General features: G+C 37.0%; 1 protein-coding gene across 4 annotated transcripts in view; it reads left to right on the top strand.

Moving 5' to 3' along the window:
- The window catches only part of PPP1R12A (protein phosphatase 1 regulatory subunit 12A), a 134,505-nt gene that overhangs the window by 30,295 nt on the left and 80,786 nt on the right, over positions 1–23,424 (top strand). For 3 of the 4 annotated variants that reach the window (XM_068936358.1, XM_068936359.1, XM_068936361.1), the window contains exon 2: positions 15,908–16,038. The exons of the other annotated variant lie outside the window; for it this stretch is intronic. In XM_068936358.1, coding sequence (XP_068792459.1) covers positions 15,908–16,038 — 131 coding nt within the window. The remainder of the gene's footprint in view (positions 1–15,907; positions 16,039–23,424) is intronic. 4 annotated transcript variants of the gene reach the window in all.

Raw genomic sequence — 23,424 nt, 5'->3', positions numbered from 1 at the left:
CTGAAGTGGTATGACGTGCTGTTAAAGATCCTGGAGGAAAAGAATGCCTGCCTATATTGACTCAAATGAAATCTTCCTGGCAAGTGACATGGTGGTTGAAGTATTGAGCCAAAAGCACTTACCTGTTAAATACTTTGATGTTCTAGCAAGTTTATTCAGTCATGTTCTGGTTGAAACTGATGTCTGGCACGTAGGAACGAGAGGCTAGAAACAAACTGCCACACCGTGTGTAAGAATACTTGAGTTATCCTCCAGCAGAAGAGCAGATGACATGAGTGTTATGTGCCGATTTTGGCATGTGTGCTATGGGTTACAGTTGCTCATCTAGATACAGTGTGTTCGTGTTGCCTGCTTATTTGGGTAGATTTGCTCTTCAGAAGGATAGTATGAAGTGATAGATCTAGAGGAAACTAGAGTACTGTCTTTAACTCTACACACGGAGAACTTGGTCTGTGAGGATCTAAAGCTCTGTAGAAGATGGGGAAAATATAACAGTAACCTTGCTGTTTTCATAAACGCTACTGTAGATATTTTCTACTGTCTTTTTTTTTTTTTAACGAAACATGTTGGCAGGGGTAAAAATGGAGAAAGGGCAGCAATGAAGAGTAAAACAGCAGCGCAGTCTTGCTTGCTGTGTCCCTCCCTGAATAGGATGATTGCTGGGAGAAGTGCAGTGGGGTGTGGTGGCAGTACAGGACAGGCTATGCAACAGAGGTGGTGAGCACAGCTAACTCAGAGAGTCCTGGACTCCTGTTGCACGTGATACTGCAGATTTACTCTTCAAGTGTATGATGGCAGTGGTGTAGGGTGAATCACAGCATGCAAAAATGTGTCAGAAGAAAGCACATGCAGCCATTTGAAGAAAAAGAAACTGTTTTCTTAATATACTGACCAAAAGTATTGTATGACTTTCTTTCCTCCTGTGTCAGAACGGGTGCTGAGTTGAGGAGTCTGGTTTGCTTTTCCCTTTTATGCTACTGGGGGAAGAACAGTAATGCTGATTGCAGATGCAATCTAGAAAAGTTTCTCACCGGAAATGTTCTATTTCTGGTAGCTATTTGTGCATTGTGTGCCCTAACAATCTGAACACAAGAAAATATTCCATCTGAACACGAGAAAATGCTTTTTCCCTGTGAAGGTGGTTGAATGCTGGAGCAGGTTGCCCAGAGAGGTTGTGGAGTCTCCTTCGCTGGAGATATTCAAAACCCGACTGGACATGGCCCTGAATGACCTGCTCTAGCTGACCCTGCTTGAGCAGGGGGCTTGGACTAGATGATCTCCAGAGGTCTCTTCTAACCCCACCTATTCTGTAAAAACTGTGGAGTTAGTTTTTAATACTTGATGTGAGGAGAGGCTTGCATGGCTGAATAATCTGTTTACTGCAGGTTTTGGAGGATATGCTTAAAGGTGCCCTCTGAAGAGGAAGCCTGTTCAGGTTCAGCACCTTCTAAGGTGTCTGTGCTGCATGAAAGCTAATTGCTTTCTTGAACGTTTACGAGCGGAGTTAATTCATGTAACCTTGCCATATGAAAGTTGACTCTATACAAGTTTAACAAGCCTCACTGGAGCAACATTGGTTCAAAGCTGTGTTTGTACTGTGCTTTCTGGTGCCCCATGTTTTAGGAATATGTGTCAGACGAGGTCCTTCAGTGTTTATCAGCTAGCTATGGCTCCATGGTACAAAAAAGTAGTGGTACTGTTTTTCAAGTTAAACAAGCTTTGAAGCAGTATAGCATGGTATTGCCTTCCCACTAATGAGCCTAACAAACTTCAGTTATCTGAATATGTCACATAGATTTTTTTTTTTATTCTTTTACCCAATTTGTCTGATAACACACATGACTGGAAGCTAGTTAGGCTATTACTTTGTTATGTTGGTACAGTGGTAACAGTCCTGTGCTATTTCCCAAGTGTATCAAGATATGTTTAGAAAATAAATATCAGCAGGCTTGAAGCTGCCGTGAATTTTTGCACAGTGGCTAGAGAGCTGCCTAAGCATACTTGTGATTTGGATTACTAAGGTCTATTGAGTTAAATATTTATCTGGGGGTATTTAGCGCTTTTTTTATTACTAGTGGGTTGGAAGGTATGTAATCCTTATTATGCAATACGAATACAACTTTGTACTTCTTTCAAAACATGAAGTAGAAGTATTTGACCAGTTCTCTCTCCTACGTTATATGTGCCCTGTATCGCTGCCATTTTTTTCCACCATTTTCAAACTACTTAAGAAATTCCTTAGTATATGCCTGTCAGGTGTGGGGTTTTTTTGATGTGCATAGCTTCCCTTAACAAGTTTTGATTACTTACAAATTGTATTGATTTTTACACATGATCCCTTTTTTATTTGTTAAATATTTTTCATTGCTGCCATTGATTTGCTTTAAAGCTGTACTATTGCAACTTTGTACTCAAATTCTCCTGTCTTGTGGAACAATGGCTCCTGGTCCGTGTGAGACCCTTTATAAAACAAAAATAAAGACTTGAAAATTGCCTCATTTGAAATATCAGGTATGTATATGTATGGCAGTATGTGCTTTTGATGGGTCTGTAGAAACTTGTATTTTTCTCATTTGCTGTTGTCCTCCTGTCTGTATTCTAATGTAATTGAGATGTAAGTGGTTTCCTAGGAACTGGTGATTACTTGCCGTTTATTCGTTAATCTGTCATAATGAGTTTTTAATGGGACAACTGTACTAAAGTATTTCCTGTTTAGATATGTCAGAGGGAGTCAGATTGTCAAAGTTGGTGCTTCTGTTCTGCTTTTTTGGGAGAAAGTTGACAGAGTCTCAGTTGGATGTTGTCTTATGTTTGGGGCTGGAGATAAATTATTAGATCTCTGTTGGAAGTAGCTATGGTTGGATTCTTAGGTGGGTTAAAAATTTGGATAAAGTTGAAAGATAGTTAATGGAGGTAGAAATGAGAATCTTGCCTGCCAGGAAGCGTACAGAAGTGAATGCACTGTTTCATCTTCTCTTTGTTCCAACCAGAGAGGAGTTGCATTACGCTCTGGCAAAAATGCCTTTTTTAGAAGTTGAGAGACGTATGTTTGTAGATGGAGAGCTGCATAGCTAGCCTTTGAGAGAAACGGAGTTTGGTGTTGAATAGACTTTCTTGCTCTTTACACTTGAAAGAGAATTACAGTATATTTGATAATCATCTCTTTATTTGTTTATACAAAAATCTTTTTTATTAACTGTACTAAAGCATTGCAATATATTTCATGTAAGTTATTTGAGAAGATTGCTTAGCAAATTTAGCTAAGGCAGAGTGTGAGTACGCCCTTATTTAACTTTGAAAAGATTCCTGCAGTGCTTAATTTGACTTGAATTTTGGCTTAGGTATAGTTTGAGTTGATCTTATCCTCACAGAGGTTTTACTTGAATCTTGGTGATCTTTGTCGGTTGCAAGTACCTTACCTTTTTGGAGATCGCAATGACATTTCTTTTTGCAGATGAAATGAGGAAAAAGGCTTTGGACAGAGTGTTTAAAATGATGCTATATGTCTACCCACAATGTGGAATACAAAAATTACATGGAAATTACCTGACGCTGAATTTTTCAGGATTGTCTCTACCTCACTGTGCTCCCCTGATTATTTCCTTCCATCTTCCAACAGACCAAAACAGCAAACAGATCTTAGTTTCTTTGAAATTTACTCTGAATTTCTGAGTGTCTGTAGTCAGAAGTAAATTTAGCTTTTCAAAAAAATGTAATTATACATATATGCATGTCTGACAGCAAGTGTTTTCTAAGAGTGCTTTGAAGAACTGCTACTTAATTTTTTTGTTGAAATGGGATGTTAAAATTAGTGTCCATTAGTGACGGATGTAATACATATTATGCTGTCTTTAAAATGCTAAGAGAATTGTGGGGGTTCATCACCGTGTTTGTATTGTCATGTTTCAGAATTAGGACTGACCTGAACCAGGGCTGAGTTACTGTTTTTTGATGCACATGGCAAAGAATGTTACCTGATAATATTGAGGGGAGTAGAAGCTGGAGGCTTGTCACTTGGTGACTGTCTGAATAGACAAAATCTATATTTAAAAATACAGTTTTAAGAAAGATAAACTCTTTAAAATTGAAACTGACATCTACTGTAACAACTTGGTCTAGTATACTTTTGGATAATTACACTGAAACTGTGATTTAATAGGTTACTTGGTCCTTGGTTTACCACTAACGTTTTAGTGAAGACCATCAGAACGCTGTGCTTTGATTTGGAATGTATTGATGTAGAACCTAAGTCAGCTTTGAGATTTCATGGTGTTTTTGAAGAGCTGAAAATGCCTTCAGACAATTCAGTGTTTTACAAGTTTGATCATAAATTGAAAAACTTACTGGGATTTATATCAGAGAAAGATAACTTTTCATCTCGCAGCCTCGGAATACAAAGTAGGGGTGGGACTATATCCTTTTATCAGAAATATAAAATTGTATGTTGCTGAGAAGCAATTAGCTAGTTTCCTTTTTGTATGTGGTACTACCTTTTTGCTTCATTGGATTTACGTGCAAATTGTAGTTTTGATAAACTTTAATATATTTACCGCATTTAAGATAACTGTTAATTTTTAAGCAGTTCAGAATGCCATTTTTACATATTTTTAATTTAATCCTTGTTTCCATCTAGGTGAAACTTGATTATATTTATTTTCATGAATGACACTTCAGTTACACAAATATACATTGTACATATAATTTACATAGACTTGTTTATTTATTATATTAAGTGAAACAAATTAGTTTATTTCCAAATATCCCCTATTTAGGAAGAAAAAGTCCTGAAGAATAGCAGCTTAGTCAGTTTATTAAAAATACACTTTTAGTTCTAATACAATTTCATCCTCCTCATTATACAATGTATGGGGCAGGTGCTAATTGGATTAGACATTCCTAGTTGTGTATCTGCAAATTTGAGTATCTATTTGTCTTTATTCCTTTTTTACCTTAAATTTTGGGTTCTTCTGTTAAAAGTGCTTTTACTGTACAATACTGTCCAAGTGCTTTTACCCGATAATGTGTGATGTGAAAATGAGATCACAAAAGGTCTGCCTTGGTTCGTTTAGAGTGCCCAATGAACGTCTAAGGATGCTTTTTCCCCTCCTTGTTTTTTGATTTTCCCTCACTGTGATAACTTGCAATCAGTGGTGGCATGAAGGGTTATCAGTACTTTTATTTTATGTTATTACTTCTGTTCTGTTCAGCTTTGCTGCTTCAGTTGGCTAAAATTAGAAAGCAATGAAAGGTTGACCTAGGCCCTGCTAAAGCAGAAGATTAAGTTGTCAGTTGACTAGTAGATCACTAATGTAGCCCGTAACAGTTTGCAGTGAAGCTCTGATAAATGCAGTCAGTTTTACTTTCTTCCTGTCTTTTATTCTAAGGAAGTGCAGCTTTCCCTTCTGAAGAACTTCGAGCTATAGAGAAGTCAAAGTTAGAAGCAGGAGAAAAAAGACACTTGGCACACGTGATTTAAATTTAAGGAACATAAAAATGAACAAATCTGGTTTACATAAGCAGATTCTGCTGCTAAGTTTTCTTGATGAATTTTTGCTTTAGTAGGTGATTAATTTGGCTAAGAAATTGTATTAGAGGATGTCAAAATATTAGGTGTTTTGGACTGACAAGCCGCTTTGGCTCATAGACTTGCTTAGTTGCCTGTGTTCTAAAAGATGATTATGTTTGCTGATCAAAGAATTAATAAAATTTAAATATGATTGGCATACGTAAATTTTGCAGGAATAGAAATACATATGTGACTCGGCCTTCTGCTTCTCAAATTCAGTATTTGCAGATTCTGTTATGAATTTTTTATCATGAAAACTAATCACTATTTGTCAAAATTATAAGTAATGTTTAATAAAAATGTAGCTGCATGATGACCCTGTATTTTTATAGTATGAAATTTTTGTTTACTTCTAATGTAAGAACCATATATATATATATATATATATATTTTTTTTTTTTTAACTGAAGACTGCTCCCATACCTATCAGGAGGTGCATTTGCAGTGTTTTATGTTCATGTCATATTCAGCACAGTGTGTTAGCCAAGGTGGTTGAAATTGTCTGAGAACACATGCTGCTAAGACAGACCAGAAGACTGGTAAAGCCATTCTTAAAATGAGTCTGAAATTCAGTTCTGTTTTTAACTCTCAAATGCCAGTACTCCTAGAATTGGTACTGTTGGACAAATAGCATAGATTTCAATAATATCTAGCCTAAAAAAAAAACAATCTGTCATCTCATTTGCATATATATGCACCTACCGAAGCCTATAGGGCTCAAGACACCTTTTGTATTTGCACATCTATCTTAGTATAGTTGTAACGCTGTATTACTGGTTAGGTCTTCACTTCTCTATTTCTTTCAGTAAGCTCATATTCCTTGACCTGAGTGTGATTATAAAACTAACTAAGAAATTTATACCTACATTTAAAAGCAACTCCTGTTTTCCACAGAATGTACTCATTTTGTTTTTGAGTTGAAAGAAACCCGAAGGTCCAGTAGAATTCAGAAGCAAATTGTTTCTCGGATGCTGAGTACTATGAATTTCAAGAGAGCATGTTGGGAAGTTGAGGCAAAGGTTACTTTGTAGCATCCATTCTCCTGCGTCTTCACCAGATTCATTTCAATTCAATATAGCGAGCCAGGAGAGGAAAGTCGGTTCAGTCAAATCTGTTCCAGTATTGGTGTTTTAGTCTTTGAAGGCTGTGCTTGGATCTCTTCTCCGTAAAATAATTCTGTAAGGGCTAACATTTTTTGTATGACATCTCATATTTCTTTCTCTCTTTTTTGTAGATTGTCTTGATTTTTTTTTTCCTTTGGGTGGAAATATAAGGGTGTCAGTAAAGTTTAATACTATACTTCTAGACTGCCAGGTGTAACTAAGAGATAATCTCTTATGCTTCTGCTTATTAATGTAAAGGTGGGAAGTTTAAATGTTCTTGAGAATAGGTTTGCACACAGCTTAAACAAGAAAACAAGTACTTGTTTGAAAGTAGACTTGTGTGTAATAAGTAGTTTGGATTTTTTTTTTCTTTTTTCCTTAAGAGAAATGGGAAGGCTACCTCTGGGCTTTATTGTTGTGTCTTTATAACGTCTACTGGAGTGAGGTTTTGATCCATTACTGTGATTCCTGGCAGGAATGGTAGTATTTCTGTTTATAGCAAATACCACGTTAGGGCTGACTCTCCTTCTCCAGTTATTTGTCTCAGTGGAAGTTTAAATGGACAAGAATAACTATATCTTTTACTTGAAACGCATCAAAAAGACCTAAATGTATGTATTCAACTATAGTAATGATTAAGAGTCATGATTAAGACTCCATTAGGGTTTAAATAGTGAGAAGTTCCTATCCAGTTGGCTTTATAACATGTAGATGATATTGATCTCAACAGCCATACATTTTACTGTTTATCATGAATTGTGCCCTTCAGTTTATAACTATAGCTTTATGTTGCAAACCAGAAAAACTTAACTATGTGTAATTTATTGAATAGTTAAGTGTAATATGCAAAAGACAAAGTTGCAGACAACATGGAAGTGACGTTATGACATTATATTCTTAAGGAAAGTTTAAGCTAAATAGTTATCAGTTTTGTGTAGCTGCTGTTTTGTCCACCTCTTTTGAACTTAAATAAAATCTAAGTGAACTTTTATTGTGGTACGCTCTTGCATGTGATGAGGTGTTTGCATAAAGTGGGATCAACAGCTAGAGAAGTTTGAGTTCTGGGTTGATTTGTCTGTCTTTGTCAATGTTTGACAGTTAGGCAGCATTTGAATTAAGTAATGATGCTTTGTTTCAATAGTCTCTGCATACCTTCCCCATAAGGCTTGAATGGACATGAAAGATTGCATCAGCTGCAAGTGGTGTTTTCTGTGAAGGAGAGAATATCTTGTCCACCTGCTTTGGCAGTATATTCCTAAAAGGAACCTCATTTTATATATTTAAAAGTGAAATGTTTCCAAGAAATTTTTCTTGAGAAAAGTTCACTGCCTGTGAGGGAAAGGATTTGAAATTTAAGTTTACTCTAAAACTAACTCATGTGCTGGGATGAGAGAAATATAAACAATAAACTTTGAATTGTGAGAACTTCCAAAAGCACGGTGATGCTTTTGAAATGATTTATTAATTTGAACTATTTAATATGGCAACTATCATTTTAACAATTTCATGAGCCAACTCTCCAGGATTTTAAATGGTAAACTATTATTAATTGAAAATAGTAGATGCGTCATACATGCAACGTTTACAAACAAGTTATGCGAAATAAGGCTAGTTTAGCAAAAAATTAATATCACAAGTTTATCAAGTATACTTACAAGGTAAGACAGTCCATTTCACTAGTAAACATACTTTTGAAAAATAAATTAGTTTTCAGTAAAATGCTAAGACTATATTGTGTCAGTTTGTGGATACACTCTGTATTTTCTCAACTCATTGAAAGCTATAAGCTGACTCATGGGTTTGCTAAATGAGCGCTGGAAAGACTATATTTAATTTCATAATTGAGCAATTAATTATTTCAACACCCAAAGTGTCCTGTTTCTTGCCATAAATGTGAATATTAAGAACGCTCTTTCCACCCTATGTGCTATATTAAATATAAGAAAACTTAGCAGAGGTAAAATGCATGCTTTTATAGTGTTTCCTTAAAGAATAAATAAATGCAACAAATGATGATGTTTTATTACCTAATTTGTAGGTCATTCTTATTACCCTTTCTTCTGGAAGCGTTCCCAAATATTCAGTGAGCCTTAGCGCATGATTATTGCTAATACTGGCCTCTTAAGATGTTACGTTTTGCATGAAAAAACGGAATTAATAACCCACAGATGAATCTAAGGTGCAAAAATGGTATTCCTCCTTAGGTCTAGTGACTGTATCTACCAGATTAACTGGAATCCGTAGCTAGGAAGTTAGATACGGCTTGATTTCATTTCATACGTCTTACTGCCAATTGACTTGTTTTTGCTGTGTTTTTAATTAATGATAAACATAAATATGTGACCTACTAAATTGGAGAAATTACTCAAGCTTGCTTTGGATCTTTTGACCAAATTTATTTTTCTACCTTCTCCATTAGTGGTTTGGTAAAAGAAAAAATGCAGTTAAGAATTACAATATGTAAGTGGGTTTTGGGTTTGTTTTTTTCCCCTCCAAAGGAGAGTGAAGATAAATGCAGTAAATGAACAAGAGATGTTTCATAAATGGTGTAATTAGTGAAGCCTAATTTCCTCTGTCCTAATAAAAACCTTCCCTCATGATGGCAAGAAAGCATTACAAGTCTGCGACTGCTTTTCAAAATGATACTTATCTGGCTATGCTGAGCTCGCTGGCAGGCCAGCAAGAAGGCCCGGGGATAACCGGTACTCGAGTTCACCCTGGAATTTCTCAGTGGCAGCATTAACTCGGGGGACGCATCCTAGAACTATCTGATGATTTTCATGAAAGGAAGAGAATTTAATTTTCTGCGATGTCTCTTCCTTTTTCAGTTGCAATTGAAATTGCTGAGGGAGGGAGGACAGCCAGATAGACACAGTGAGTAATGTAATTTCCTTAGGAAGTCTGTGTAAAAGAGAAAGTAGGCTAAAATGTGTTGTAAATTTAAAAGCGAGAGTGGTAAAAGAAATTGAGAAATGTTTTGTCTTTGAAAAATGCCAGTTTGAAAGAAGAAACTTTAGCACAAGGTTTCTGATGGGTGAAATTTCACAGTGGAACAAAATTTTGTTTCTCTGACAGTGGAAATAGGACATGAAGATGAATTTCAGAACACAGCTTCTCCTGAACATAAGAAATATTTTAATAAAGCAAAACCAAAATATTCTGCTTTTATAATAGTTTACTGCTGTCCTCTTTCATATTTTATTATAAATTCTAATTGTGTTTCTGATCATTTCACATGAAGTTCATCAAAGAATGTTGGCATAGCTATAAGTGTGGTATGTGGTGGCAGAGGGAACATGTAATTGAGGTTGAAAAGAGGACAGGAACCTCTTTCAACCGGCTCTGCTGCTAGATATGCATACTTTCCCTTAATTTAATTCTCGGTTACCCTTAATCTTCGTTTTTAGTTTTGCTCCAGGAGGTGATGCTCGTTTAAGAAATGGCCTTTTACCTGATAATGCTATCACATGAAGTTAGCACAAAAAGAACTTTATGAGAGAACGTTCATGTTTCCTTTTAGAAGGGCCTCCATCCAAGTTGATTATATGTGCCTGAGTATTTGGTCCTGTGTTCTTTTACCTTTCATCAGTTGGGAATAGTGGTAAGCAACTGACTTTGTCTCTTCATCTTTTCCCAAAAGTTATTTGGACAGCTGTTCTTGAATTTCTGGCCTTGATGTTTCTGTATGAAATGGTATGGATGAGGTTATGTTAGGTACAGGAAAAACTGAAGAGTTGAGTATCTTTGTTACTGAATTTAATTCCATTTTTCTGTCTTGGTGTAAATTTGAAAGTTGCTGCTGCTGAAGGGGAGGAATTTTATAGTCTATAGAAAACAGAACTTGAAACAATCTTGAAGGAATGCAAAGTCCATTCAAATTTTGAAGACTTTGTATTATGGGTACAAAGATGTTCTGCTTAGTTACATTGGACTTCCTTCACTAGATAAATTAAAGAAAGGGATAAGCTAGTCTGTAGGCCACTGTATGAGATCTTTCTCCTTTCTTCTGTTTTCTCTTTCTCTACCAGAATTGTCATTACAGGAAAACTTGTTCCTCCCTTATCAATGGAACTGAACTCAAGTAAACAAGGAGAGCCAGCAGTTTGCTTGTCTGACTTTTTGCATGTCAGTATGATAATTCTGATGTTTTAATTAAGATTTAGCTGTTTTGTTACCGTTGTGAGTTGAGAGCACGGATTTCTTCTGGTCGAGGGTAAGTAATCATGATGACAATAGCATCTCTTCCTTGCCTTTCTAATCTGTATGTGACATTAGTATTTATTCTAGATGACGTTTAGTATTCATTCTAAGAAAAAAAGCAAAGAAGTGGATTTTTCCAGATGACAGTTTGACTCGGTTGGATTATACTTGGGTATCAGGATTTCCAGTCTTATACTTTTGTGCTAAGATGATTATTTCTGGTACATTGCTGGGACTGCATCAATGAGAGAACATGACAGAGATCAAGTGGGTCTTAATGTGATATAGTGGGAATTGTTTTAATGTAGAAGGAATGTACTGTAGCTCATGGTTGACTTGCTTCATCCCTAATATATTATTCTGTTATATTTTTTGACTTCTCTGTTTACTGAAGACAAAGAAAACCAAAATGTGATGATAGAGGTTAAACTTGTAGAATTTATTTTCTTCTTAGAGGCAAAAAATACTAATTTGTGGAATAGGTAAGGACAGTGATCAGGTGACAGTAAAACATAGCTTTTTTAGTCCTTATCTAGAAAACAGCAGTAAAAAAAATCAAACTGAAACTTCATTAGATATCCTTATTGAAGAAAAAATTGTAGCTCAAATAAGATATATGTGGTATAGTTTCACTCCATGTATATGAGACAGTCTGTTTAACTGTCTGCTTGTCCATTTCCAATGTAGACTTGTTTTTCGTTTCTTGTGGGGAGGAGTAGTCTACTGAATTCTTTAGGTCATTACTCACTGAGGTACCAAACACTCTAGATATCTGTTTTGAAACTATTTATTTTTAAGGTTACTTACTAACTCGAGTCCACCCTTCACCTATGTACTTAACACCTGATAGTGGCGACAGAGGCAGCTAGAACACATACTGCTTACATTGGGATATGCAGTCATGATGAATACAGTTAAAGATCTCGCGTGTTCAGCAAGCCTCTGTCTAATCTTACTGAGTGATCAGAAAGTATTTCTGGGGAAATTTTAAAATTTTGTTTCACTAAACATAGCCATTTTGTTTCCAGGACAAGTTGGGACTTACCTAGGGTTTGTGTGGGAGCAGCGTGCTGTAGCTCTTTGCCGTTCTTTGCAGCCCAAACTTCAGGTTATTGGAGAAATAGAAAGCAGCTTTATTTACTGGGCCTTAATACTTTTTCTTTGGGGTTTAATGTCTGCTCATGTCGGAAAAGGTAACCAGACTTTGTATTACCATCCTTGCTTTGTTTTACTGCTTTTAAGAAACTGATTTAGAAAGTAGGACAATTAGGCATAAGGGAACAATGTTTACATGATTGCTGTGTCCAGCTCTTGTTCAGTTGGGAGCCTGCTGGCTAATTTCCATCGAATTTGACAGGGTAGTGGATGCCTCAGAAATGCTCCGTTTCGGCTGGGTTCTGCGGATACTGGGCCCTGGGCTGGGGAGACACAAACCAGTGCTTGGGCAGAAGAGGCTTCAGCGCAGGCTCCTGTTACTTTCTGCAAGCCCTGTGAGCTGGCTGGTGTGCAACCTCTGCTAATTGGGTGGTGAGGCAGCATTTGGACCGAGCCTCCAGGTGACCTGTCAGTTGACCAAGTGGGAACTGAGGCCGCGGGTGGGAGCCCAGGATCCGGAAGGGAGAGGCTGGGGCAGGGCAGGTGAGAGCACAGAAAGGATGGTTGGTACCGGAGGGGCTGTAGCGGTCGCGGGGGTGGAGGAGGGCCTGTAGCTGTCCTGCAGAGAGACTGATGGACACATGCATGGGAATTTATCTTTCAAGTTCATTATGATATCAGTGCACTCGTAAATAACTTTTGTTATTTACATATTGTACGTATGTTGTTTTTTCCTGTATCATAGTTTTCAGGATGCAGCATACTGAGATTTAGGACAGACTTTTCTGAGACTGTTCCTTTCAGTTTATCATGCAGATGTGAAAAGCTTTCCTTTTGGGGTAAGTTGTCAGGCTCCAGCAATAGAGACGCTTCTGGCACTTGATAAATACTGCTTTTTAGAAGTGAATAGGAAGATAACACAGTGATAATGAGAGGGGAAACGGAGAAACAATGAGATAAAATTTATTTTATAATGTTTATTTTTTGGCTTTCTGACTTAAGGTACTTGCTGATAATCAAAGGTCTTTTACACGATGAGTGGTGAGAGTGGCAAGGTCAATCAAATAGCCTATGATGCTAAAGGGGGAAAGAGGGCAAGGGGCAATAGGACGTATATATAATGTCCTTCAGCAACAGGATCAATTGCATTTCCTTTTCTTCACCCTAAGACAGCTAATAACTTTTTTGGAGGTCACAGACTGTTTCCTTTTTTTAAAAAGCCTCGTACTTGACAATTTTAAAATAAGTTTTTGTGCAAAGAAACTCAAAGGCGATACGTTGTTAAATTGTACAGCAGTCTTCCATTTTATCCGTTTGAGCTTCTCTGGCTGCTGTTATCCTTTAATAAAACTGTTGTAACAATTGCTCAGATGGTATAATTGGTTATGAGGAACATATTTAAATCTCTCAAATGTGATCACCACTGATGTCAGTACTTTCCTATTTGCATCTACAAGTAAATGGTGGTTATTCTTGTATTGTCTTAATACATATGATTATATACATTCATGAAAAGCAAAGATAATATCTGATAATACCTTAGAAGTGTGTTTGAGCTCTCCTAATTCTTGCCGTATATGGCACAATAAACTGCCCGAATTTGGTCAAATATTTTTAGCCACTTAGTCATATGTCTTTTTATGTGCTGCATATGTAAGCTTTTGATTCACTTAGCAACAGTATTTTTGAGTATGTCTTGCCAGTTTTTTCTTATGTATACTTGAAAAATGGGCAAGGTTTGCTCTGTAGATGGCTTGTGTCACAACCAGATGGTCTGACCTTTTTCTTTCTTTTTTTTCCCTTTTAAAATATTACTAATCAATTTTAAGATGACCTTTTTCACAGGTGATGCGTTTTGGGGGACTGCAACATACTGGAGTATGCAGCATATTGAAGAGCAGCATTAAAAGGTCTATATTTAAAAATGCTCAGAAAACTTAAAAGTTTTCTCACACAAATATTAATCTATTTTCCTTATAGTAAATTGGCAGATATGATAAGTAAGATCTCAGTGGTCAGGCAAGTTGGAGTTTTGCTAGAAAAACTAGATGTACTACACGTATGGAAAAAAAAGCTAAGTTAATGTTTCTGTTAAGTGTAAACATCTTTGTTTCTTGAATTTCTTCTAATCTTGAATTGAGTTATGACATCATACGATTAGTTACTTTTTGCTTGAGTAACAACGACGACTTGCAAAGAGACAGTTCTGTTGTTGAAGGATGTTTTACTGTGATAAGTATTGTACACTGATACGTTGAAAACATTAAAGATCATATACTTGAGCGGCTAATAGTCTTTGGAATATGTTAATAAATCAGATTATTAAAATAATTGCCTTTGATTTGAGGGAAGGATATAACTAAAAATAATTATGCAATTAAAAAATGTCCTGGAAAAAGGCAGTTATCAAGACTACCTGACAAGGTAGGAAAGTGACTTAGGTTTAGTAACGTTTTCACCCAAAAGCTTATATTTTTGTTTTTAATTGAAAAACAGTGTGAGCTGTGTGCTTCAGGGTTCGTTGCAGTACCGCCGAAAGTTTATGGATGAACAAGTCGGAATTGGACTCGTTGTTAAAACAGTTCTGTGTCACATTCTAAACAAAGCCCTAACTTCATACCTTATGAAAGCAAGTGGGGTCAGAGAGGGATAATTTCTTGCTGCTTTTATTTGGCTGGTTAAACAGGGCAGCCACATGTCTCTCTTATGTTGTAACTGTTGCCTCAGCACTGCAGAAATGACCATAGAAATATCAGAAGGGAGGAAGATCTCAGAATCCTTCTTGGAAGGCACAGTTGCTTAAATAAGGAAAGCTGAGATCTCTGCAGTAATGAAGTGGTATATAATTTTCAGTCTTTATTTCTGTGGAAGTATTCTAAAAAGTAAAATTTGTACTGTGTTTTTTAGTAGAGAAATAATTCTGTAGAAGGATTTAGAAGCTTGGCAATATAAGTTCCTGTATCAACCTTCTGACTCTGTAGTATTGTTGCTTTATTAAGCTAAAAAATAAATACCGGTCTTGTGGGGTCTAGCTGTTCCGAGTCCTCTGTCCTGAAATGCAGAGGGACTTTTCTCTGTGTTATACTCTGCCCTTTTAAGGGCAGCAGTATGGAAGGTGGCAAGAAAACCCACTGAGCACCCTGTGAGAAAAATACTCAAACTGGGAGAAGAAAGGCAAAATAGGAGCCAGGCAAGATGGAGAGCTGGAGAGCGACAGTAGTTCTGCATCTGCAATATTGTTTGCTTGGTAATTCAGAAAGACACTATATAGTGTGCGCACAAAAGATACTATCTTTGCCGTGTGCCAAGTTGATACCCAAGTAAGCTTACAAACAGCAGTGATTAAAGATGTATGGTGGTATAGAGTACTGGGTAGTAGAAAACAGCAAGGTGTCGTCGAAATGCAACTCAGCATCCCCATCCGTACTCCTTAGCCTCAACAGCATCATAATTAAAGCCCTGTTAGGGTATTGGTTTCAAAACTGTTGCCCCTCTCTTGGTGAAAACACTACCGTGTGGTATAGCCAGAACGTTGGTAACTGAAATATCATCTCAGCTGACTAAGCTGGGCCTAGCATGGAGCAGGGTCTGGGGACTTCGTAAAAGGAACTGGAGAGCAAGGCTACAGTGACAACTGTAAATGGCTCTACTGAGAAACAGAACAAATTTATCTGAGGAAATCATGTTTGTTGGCTTTGTTAAACTCGTTTGGATTCTTTTGTTTCAGTTTTTTTTTTTTTTTTTGACAAACCTGGCATAGCTACTGCTTTTCTCTCAAACTTATCCTGTTCTCCAGTCAGATCCCAACAAACCATGCTTCCTCATCATACCTGAAAATGCTCATCTTTTTTTTTTTTTTCCTGAAGATGTTTCTTAAAAATACACAGTGTTGGAAGAACAACTTTAATATGAACTCATTTCTTAAATCTTTCTTTCCTTATAGGCTTGTATAGATGATAACGTAGATATGGTGAAATTTCTGGTGGAAAATGGAGCAAATATTAATCAACCAGATAATGAAGGCTGGATACCTCTACATGCAGCTGCTTCCTGTGGATATCTTGATATAGCAGAGTAAGGCTTTTTCCTCTATATTTAATACACGTGCATTTTGCTAATACGTTGTTGGAGGGGCGTCAGAAGGAGATGGCATACATAAATTGTCTTTTTAGGTGCTTTTGGGGCAAGTAGGGAGAGAGAATGCTTTTTATATTGTATTTCAGTTATGAAGTGTGTATAGCTGTTTGTGCATTGCATTTTCTCTTTTTAGCTCTTTTACGCGGGATCTTCTGTCGTTATACTATATAAACATTTAAGATTGTTCTTCATGACTGTCAGATTTTTTTTTTTAATTATTTTCTTCTGTAGAGAGATTGTTATGGTTGGGGGGAGGAAGTTTAGATTAACATTTTATTAGTAGCCTGAAACATTGTCCAGGGTTAGATCTATATGTGGGAAATTGATTTTTGTGATTTTATTTGCAGTCTTGATATTCTGTTTTTCAGGTGTAGCATAAATTAGTGACTTCGGCTAATTGTTTTGGCTATGGAACAAAACCTTCCATTTGAAGTTAGATGCCTGTTATGGTATTAGTTAACTCTTACTCAGTACTGAATTCTGTGGGTGTTATTCTTGAAGCTTGTTGTGGGCTGCTGAAGATATGCTAAAATCAAAAATTTCCAGAGGTGGTCTGTCTTGATTTGAAGTAATGATTGATTAGAGAAAATGTGTGGCATGTATTATTTTTACTGTCTATTTGTAGACTTTCAGATGTTCAGCATGCTGCTCTTGTAGCAGAGAGGGCAGTAGTATCTTTCCAACAGTAAACAGAACTTTCACTAATTCTACTGTAACTGAGTGTGCTATCTGATGCAATGTAAGACTTGGAGAAATATAAGGCAGTATTTTGTCATCAAATTGTGTTAGTATAACAATTTCAGTGTTCTGACATTGAAATTACAAGTTTAGGGGATGGTTAATTGGCAATCTGTCCTGTGAGCATGAAAGATAGGATTGTTTGAATCTTACGAGAAAGAAGAGTTCTGGAGACTGTTTTATGTATTGTCTTCAGTGGGAAAGTTTTGTTTTTGATGTTCAAGGGAAGAAGTGCTTTGTACGTCTTTTTTTATAACCAGGACATTATGTCATTGTTAACTTCTGTAGTGTGCCTTTTTACCCAGTGCAGATGTTTCACATTATAATCTGTGTTGTGTGCATGATGAAAGAGTTTACTTGTTGGTCATACTGTGCTGAGAATTTCCCTGCATGCTGAGGTAATATAAGCCTTTCTTCAGTTTAGTAGAAGTAAAACACCTACATTTTTCCAGGGTAGGTGGTTCACTTAAGAACTTTTTTTTGTTTTTTGTTTTTTTTTTTGGCATGGCAGCCTAATGCAGACAGATGTTCAGGGAAGAAAGGAAGATGTATTCCCTTGTCCACAAGAAAATTTTTGCATATTGACTTGAATATTTCAAATCTGTAATGTCCTTGAAGCCTGTCATCTGTTTTTTTTGTTTTTTTTTTTTTTTGTTTACCTCTCTGTCTTTGGCAGGACTACATACTTTCTCTAGATATATGTTAAAGAAACAAGATTATTGGATTATAATCCTGTTCCTTTTTTCCCTACTCACAGAATGAAGTGGTGAGGAAGCTAATTTTGTAGGACATCTAAGCTGTTGGAAGAACAGTGTTTATAGAGTGCAAGGAGTTTTGAGGATGAGCTATTGAAACAGATTTCCAGATATAACAAGAGAAGAGTAACCTGACCTGAGTGGAGCAATATTTATATCTATTGCAGCCCATAAAGCTGAGATTTTCTCCTAAGTACTTTTCCAGGATCTCAGCTTCAGATAATTTACAAAATTGACAGCAAAATTTGCAACTAAGGCAAAATTGGGGGAAGAGAATAATATAAGAAATTGCCAGAAGTCAGAAGTTTGAATCCCCCTTTCCCCCCCCATAGTATTCACTGGGTCCAACATCTGCCTCGGTGAGAATGCAGCCGCCTTGGAAAGCATACAAGAGTGTGTGTTTATGTGTGTGTGTCTGTGGCCCAATCTGATATGTTTTATTTCTAGCATTAAATTTTCTGGTTCATGGAAGGGAGCTTTTGCTCTTGGGTAAACCATGAAGTTTGTGTATATATAGTTCTGAAATAACTACAGCTAATAGCTTGTCATCTTTCATCATTTCAGCCCCATTTTGGCACTGGTCCTGCGGTATGGTCACATTGCTGAAGGGCTGAGTGAATTTGTAGCATGGCCCCTGATAGCTGGGGACTTTCTTTGTTTTCATTAGCTTCATTGTCCAGCCAGTGGATTCTCACTGCAGGTCTGTCTGTCCTTGTCACCCCCTGTTCTGTGCTCAAGTCCTACAGCCTCTTCTCCCAGCAACATCTCTTGTCTCGTTTCAGTTATCTGCTCCTTTGGAACAGCCTCCTTCCCTTGAATGCATTTGCTATCTCCTTTAAAAAAAAAAATGCATCTTCCAGTTTAAAAAAAAAAAAAAAAGATGCCCTTGTAGAAACCCGCTTGATGCAAAGCAGAGAAGTAAAATGTAGTATTAAGAAATAAAACATCAGCTAGTTGCAGATGGAGGCTTATGCTGTACAAGCAAGAACTCCACCATGGAAGGCAACTGTTCCTTTTCTCTGTTGTTGTTTCTGAGATTTGTAAATGCTGAGAGTGCTTCAGCTTACTGGAAATTCTTGGAATACTTCCGTTTAAGAATTGCCCACTTAAGTGTTAGTGTTCTTCTACTTTATGATCACGTGAATTAACTTACAAATACTTGTAGTATGCAGAAGTTTTAAATGACAATTCTTCAGTGTTGCCAGAACAGGTGGATGTTCTGTTTTCATTATTTTCCCCGTTTTTTGCATATACAGAAGACTTTACATGAAGGAGCTTTTTTCCAATGTGTTAGCATAAATTCAAACATTAGAATCAAATATTTTGAAAAGTTGTAATTATGTGAAAGCACGTTTTAATTCAGGAGGAACTAAGCAGCAGTTTTGCGTGTATATTTTTTAAGATGTTATTTTTTGGGGCAGGACCTTAAATTTACTGAAGCATTAACAAATCTTGTAAAACTAGTTGGGTGGCTATCATGAAATCATTTTATGTGATAATATTCCTCTGGAGCTTAAAAGCTATATGTTATTTCAGTTTCTGGGAATAAACAAATTTCTCTGTAGAAAGCAAAAAAGCAAAAAAAAAAAAAAAAAAAAGGAAAAATAGTGCAAAATGGCATTTAACAGAATTTTAAAATGCTAACTCTTTTATTGATGCTTTGTATTGTACCAAGATTGATTGTAAAAATAAATTTGAAATGGCAGAAATCTTTTTTCTTTGGCAAAACAAAAAGTTTGTGGTAAAAACATACTTTCCTCTGGGCTGACTTTGTACCATGCCTAATTGTGGCCTTGTAGCTAATGTCTTTTGAGCCTGCTTGTGAAAATTCAGAGGCTATTAATAATTTTACTACTTTAATACAATCCTTTTCGTTTTCACCAAAATGGAAGAACATGCATCTTCCAACAAATACCAGAAAAGCATTTTCCAAAAATAACAAAAAGTTCAATTGAGTTAATATTTCATCTAACAGTTTACTCTTCTGTTTAAAAAAAAAAAAAAAAAGTCTTTAGAAGCAAGATAGAGATTTTCATATTCAATACCATCTAGAATGAATGATAGGAGTACCAGCTAAAGAGTTTACTAAGAAAGTTGTTTTGCTGTATTAGAAACTTCATAAATAGCATATACTTCTTGGATTGAGGAACGTGGTCCAACATGATGTACAGGGCTAGAATAAACAATTCTTTAATACACTTCTCTTTCCTTTCTTGTTGTCAAATTGTTTGAAAGAAGTGTTTATTTGGTTAACAGTATCCTTTTTCCAGTTTGCGCTTAGTTTGAATCCATCTTTCTCTGAAGTCCATGAAATTTCTTTCCTGAAATGCTAAAACTCAAACTGATGAAGCAAAACTGCTGTGGTCTTACTGAAATGTATGATTAAGCGTGTTCCCTATCAATAATGACAGCCACTGGCTGCAGACTTCTGTGGTCATTTATTTTAATTTCTTAAAAGTATCTGTTTCCCAGCGCTGAATTGCTATGCTTCCTTAATGACTAATAATTTCTACTTGATAGTTAGCATTTTGAAAATGCTGCATAATTTTCTCCAAGTGCTCCTAACACTTTGAAGTTGATCAAAATTGTTTCCAGCACCGTACAAAGTTACAGCTGTTTCTTTCCTTCTAGTCTCTGCTGAACTGATGGTATGAAGTTCAGCAACTGAATGCATAGGTGAATCATGCCTTTGTAGTCTGGATAGTCTGGTCCAAAAATGTCCCTGCAATTTTTTTTGTTTCTAAGGGCATTACTGCCAAGAAGTTTCTAGTATTTCTTCATTGGAACTGCATCACAAGTTCAACTGATCCACTCCTTGCTTCCCAGACTGTCATGGGAGGTTTAAAGTACTCTTTCCTGAAAATGCAGTCAAGTTTTGCAGCTTCTAAGATATTCATTTGTCAGAAAAAGAGCTAATCGGTTGTTAAGAACTATAATGAGAGAGAGAGAGGGGAGACGCAGAACACTAAGTTACTGAGTAAATCCATGATTTGCTCATATCTTGAACACCGTGTACAGTTTTGGCCTCCTCATTGCTTGAAGCATATAATAGAAGTGGAAAAAGTCAGTAAAAAAACAACAAGGATGATCCAAAGCATGAAATGGTTTCTGCAGGAAGAGCAACTGAGTAAGGCCAAAGTAGGAAAGAAATGCTGGAGAGAGGTAGCAGAGGTCTATAAAATCAAGGATTGCATGGAGTTGGTGGATAGGGATTGTTTGTTCTCGCAGTCCGAGAACTAGGAACGTCAAACTGAACTAATCGAGCTGTATTCAGAACCAAAAGATGTGGTTCTTCATGCAGTGGGTAATACATCTGAGGAAGTTTGCCAAATGTTGCTGTAAATACTAAAGCTTCACATGAGTTCAAGGGATAGCTAGACAAGTTCAAGGAGGATATGTTCATTGAGGGTAATAAAATACGTACAAACCAGATCTCATTCAGGAAGTTCTTGAAAATAGTTGGAAACTGGAAAGGTATTACAGGAGTAGCATGCATTTGTGCCATTTTCATTCTCCTTGGAGATGTGCTCACGGCAACTTTTGGAGACAGGCTAGATGACTGAATAGACCTTTGGTCTGACTTAATATGGTTGCTTTTATGTTTGATATGCATAGTTACAGATCCCAAGACTTAGCACAGCTTCTATTTAACAAGTTTTACACATCTTTATTTAACACATCTGTATTTAACACATCTTTATTTAACAAGTTTTAAAGGTTGAGGGATAAGATTACAAACAGTTTGAGTGTGATGTATTTCTTAGGCTCAGAACCTCCTCACTCAGCTCATTCTGAAAAGGTAGTTCTGAAAAGAGAACAGCGGCTTGACTATCCCTGCTCCTCTAAAATCCAGCTCACCCTCTTCCCTTCCTGCCCAAAGTTCCCTATGTTGTCTCTTCTCCTTTCCCAGCAACATAAAGCTCACTTTAAAAAGCGTTGGTGTTACTATGGTCTTGCTGCTGACACCTATCTGTTTTGCCCGAGTCCAGCCACCTGTAAGCAAACCTGGACAAACTTGTTTGCCAAGACCTCAGCTAGCCATTGTCCTAAGATCTCTCTATTTTAGTAACAGCCCGTTAAGACTGAGTGACATCCTGCAAACCTGTAGCTGGATGCAGAGATATTCAGTGAAACAGAGTTTAGTTGAAGCGCTCTCTGATTGTCTAGCCAGGGGTTTGCGGGGCTCCGTGTGGTTATTCCTGCCCCTGTTACAATGATGGGTACACTGCTCATGTAGCAGCAACTGAAGCACTGCAAAATAGAGCCAATGTCAAAAGGGGGATTCAGTGCAGTTTCAAAATAGTGTGATCTAACTTGGGACTACTGCAGAAACAGGCAGTCATTCCCTCCTCTGCTTCTTTCTTTCTCTTCCACCAGCTCCCCCTCTCTTGAATTATCTAAGAATCGCACAACGCTGTAGTGACTGTTAGTGCAAGCCTAGCCTTCAGGGGGTTTGGAGGGATTATTCACTTTTGGATCAGTGAGCCAGTCTGACTTGCCAGCAGCCGTTGGCATAGATGTGCAGGCATAAAAAATCTGAGCTGCTTTTCAGATGTAGCTTGTACCTGGGATCAGGAGCCGGCTGGTGGAGGAAGGGGGGCTGCTTGGAGGTAGAGCCCTGCTAGGTCTCTCCCCTTGTGAACCTAAGCCTCTTGGTGCTCTTGGATGTTTTTGTGCCTGGCTGAGGGTGGCAGTGCCAGGAAATAGATTGCAAAAGTTTTTCCTAATTGATTTGCCTTCAAATGTTGATAACTTCATCATCTGAAGCTCTTACTGGAGCTCTTTAACTTATTCTGCCTTAACCAATTGTAATCCTAGAGGAGCAAGGGATAATTTAGGCAAAGTCGATCGATTAAAAATGTTGCAGGTGGCTCCCGTCTCCTTTAGCTTTGTTTCCAGTTGTGGATTTAACTCACTGAGGATGAAGCGGTGTCACTGGTGACACATGCAGAAGTGGGTCTTTGGAGGATGATCAGAAGTTCAGATTTGTGAATGACAAAGTGAAATTGGTGACCTGATATAAAATATTAGGCAAATTGATACAGAGTTTGGACAGGTAGAAGCATTACAAGGCGAATGAAAGCTTTTGTCAAAATACGAGATGTTACTTGAAACGCTGCAAGGAAAGGTTTACGGGAAGAGTAGAAATAAAAGGAAAAAAAGACCAAACATGAAACTTGATGAAACCCACTCGGAAAATAAGAAAAAGCCTTCAGAAAGATATATTGCAAAAATAATCATGTGGCAAAATAAAAGTTGGAAAAGAAGATTTATTGCCAGCCAAAGAACAATTTTTCTAGAAGGAGGACTGACTCCTTACAAGTTGCCACTGGTAAAGATGGAATGTTTGTTTTGAGAGCCGTGAAAAGGTCACTGAAGGCTTTGGAGGATTGTTTCAGGTAACCCCTTTCTATTTGCTGCTTTGCTTCTTTCAGGAAGAATACTTAAAAAAGCAAGTTTTAAAATATTGCAAGACCACAATGGTCTTCTCCTGGTCAGAAGAATAAGATAGGTTCCTGGGGCTAGGAGAGAAAATATGTTAATATGGTGGTCGCTTTTTTTTAAAAATCAAAGTTTTTCCTTTATCAGGAACATAAGTTCCTCCTCCAAAGTTATATTACACATTTGCAAGTTTAAAACTAAATTTCATTAGAGAAGAGAATGGAGAAACTTAGAGATTGGTGAGTTTGTATCGGTTGGCATTTTCTTTTGTAAAACTGTACTGTGGCAATGTACTATATTCAACATGTTTTTGCTGCAAGTATGAACCTAGAAATAACTCCTAGGAATAATGAAACACTAAGTTGTTTAGATTGATGGTGAAATTCCT

The sequence above is a fragment of the Struthio camelus genome, chromosome 1 (genome assembly GCF_040807025.1).
Source record: "Struthio camelus isolate bStrCam1 chromosome 1, bStrCam1.hap1, whole genome shotgun sequence".
Lineage (NCBI taxonomy): Eukaryota > Metazoa > Chordata > Aves > Struthioniformes > Struthionidae > Struthio > Struthio camelus.
This window is presented reverse-complemented; position numbering and strand designations above follow the sequence as displayed.